This window comes from Sardina pilchardus, chromosome 2, assembly GCF_963854185.1.
Source record: "Sardina pilchardus chromosome 2, fSarPil1.1, whole genome shotgun sequence".
NCBI lineage: Eukaryota > Metazoa > Chordata > Actinopteri > Clupeiformes > Clupeidae > Sardina > Sardina pilchardus.
In genome coordinates, this window is record NC_084995.1 from 12,392,172 (window position 1) to 12,394,001 (window position 1,830).

Consider the following 1,830-nt stretch of genomic DNA (forward strand, 5'->3'; position numbering starts at 1 on the left):
TTCTTCTCCCATGCATGTAAACAACAGAACAAGTCTTGAGAGTAGTCACTTTTGCGTGTTTTCTCCTCAAGTGTTGCACTGATGAAGTGACTCTGATTCTCTGTGGCTCTTGAGCTGTCTTGTTCCTCGCCTGTTATCCTCCAAATTGGGCTCAGAGGATCTCTCTCTCTCTCTCTCTCTCTCTCTCTCTCTGTCTCTCTCTCTCTCTCTCTGTGTCTGGCTCCTTCCCTTCTCGTCCTGCACCTGATGAATGCTCCTTTGGTGTGTGGAAGCAGGCGTATTCCTTTCAGATGTTGCTCTATTTTGACTGGATCCCGAAGCTTTCGGAAGACAAAGTGCAAAATATGTCAGCATGATCTCTCCGCACCCATATTTAACACTGAGCCCAAATGAGTCAGTTTAAGTGCTGCTGGTGTGATAGTTGGTTCCGCTGCATAATGGCGTCTTGCTGACAGGTGCTTGAATGGGAGGCCTTGACGGAAAGTGCTCATCTGCTTATAACAGCACAGTGATGAAAACCTGAACAATTGTATCTCTCTCTCTCTCTCTGTCTCTCTCTCTCTCTCTCTCTCTCTCTCTCTCTCTCTCTCTCTCTCTCTCTCGCTCTCCTGTCTATTGCATTCTCTTTTTTCAGTCTTCCTTCCCTTGTCACTGTCTCATCTCCTCTGTTTTGCTCTGTGGTTTCCTATCTTGGTCTAGATGATTAATGAGAGCAGTGTAAAGGACTGTTCTAATTGAGTGGTGGGCTCTGCTATGTGGCTTCATGAGGTTGTTAAAGTTGCTTTAATTGACTATTAAATCTGAGTACCCCTCCTTACCCTTTCTACTCATTTGACACTTTTATCAAAAAACACTTAAAACTGAGGAACAGTAATCAAACTTCACTACATTACAAGTGGGAAAACTTGACAAAGTGCAGAGAGATGAGCTGAAGATGTTCTAGCAGGTGAAGAGTGCCAAGATGTTCTGGCAGCTAACAGATGAAGATGTTCTAGCACCTGAAGAGTTTGGGAGGTTACAGATTGTTCTAGCACTTGAAGAGGTAGCAGAGTGTTTCGGGAGCTTACAGATGATGCTGATTTGAAAAGGCTTTTAGTGTGAGCTGGTGGCCTAAAATTAAAATGTAGCATTTACATAAATGTGTGAAAAAAATATGAAAGTATTAATCCTCTCTCTCTCTCTCTTTCTCTCTCTCACTCTCTCTTTTTCTCTCTATCTTCCTTTGTTCCCCCTTTATTTCCCTTTATCCCTCTCCTCTCTCTCTCTCTCTCTCTCTCCTCCCCCCCTGTAGAACGATACGTGGAGTGAGCTCTACTCCTTCGCCGTCTTTAAGGCCATGAGTCACATGTTGTGTATTGGCTATGGCCGGCAGGCCCCTGAGAGCCTCTCGGACATCTGGCTGACCATGCTGAGCATGATCGTGGGGGCCACCTGCTACGCCGTCTTCATCGGCCACGCCACCGCTCTCATCCAGTCGCTCGACTCCTCGCGCAGGCAGTACCAGGAGAAGGTGAGTGTGTGTGTGTGTGTGTGTGTGTGTGTGTGTGTGTATATGTGTGTGTGAGTGTGTGTGTGTGTGTGTGTCTGTGTGTCTGTGTGTGTCTGTGTATGTGTGTGAGTGTGTGTGTGTGTTTGGGCCAGCTGCTGTGTACCATCTTCATCACCCACCCCAAATCTCTTGAGTCCCCCTGTGTGTGTGTGTGTGTGTGTGTGTGTGTGTGTATGTGTGTGTGTGTGTGTGTGTGTGTGTGTGTCTACTTGTGTTGGTGCAGGTGATCTGGCCCTGCAGCTTGAAGATCTTGTGCAGTCCTTGTGTGTGTGTGTGTGTGT

General features: G+C 46.8%; 1 protein-coding gene across 1 annotated transcript in view; it reads left to right on the forward strand.

Moving 5' to 3' along the window:
- The window catches only part of LOC134098089 (potassium/sodium hyperpolarization-activated cyclic nucleotide-gated channel 2), a 51,143-nt gene that overhangs the window by 30,294 nt on the left and 19,019 nt on the right, over positions 1-1,830 (forward strand). Inside the window, exon 5 of the mRNA XM_062551038.1 lies at positions 1,292-1,510. Within this exon, the coding sequence (XP_062407022.1) occupies positions 1,292-1,510 (219 nt within the window). The remainder of the gene's footprint in view (positions 1-1,291; positions 1,511-1,830) is intronic.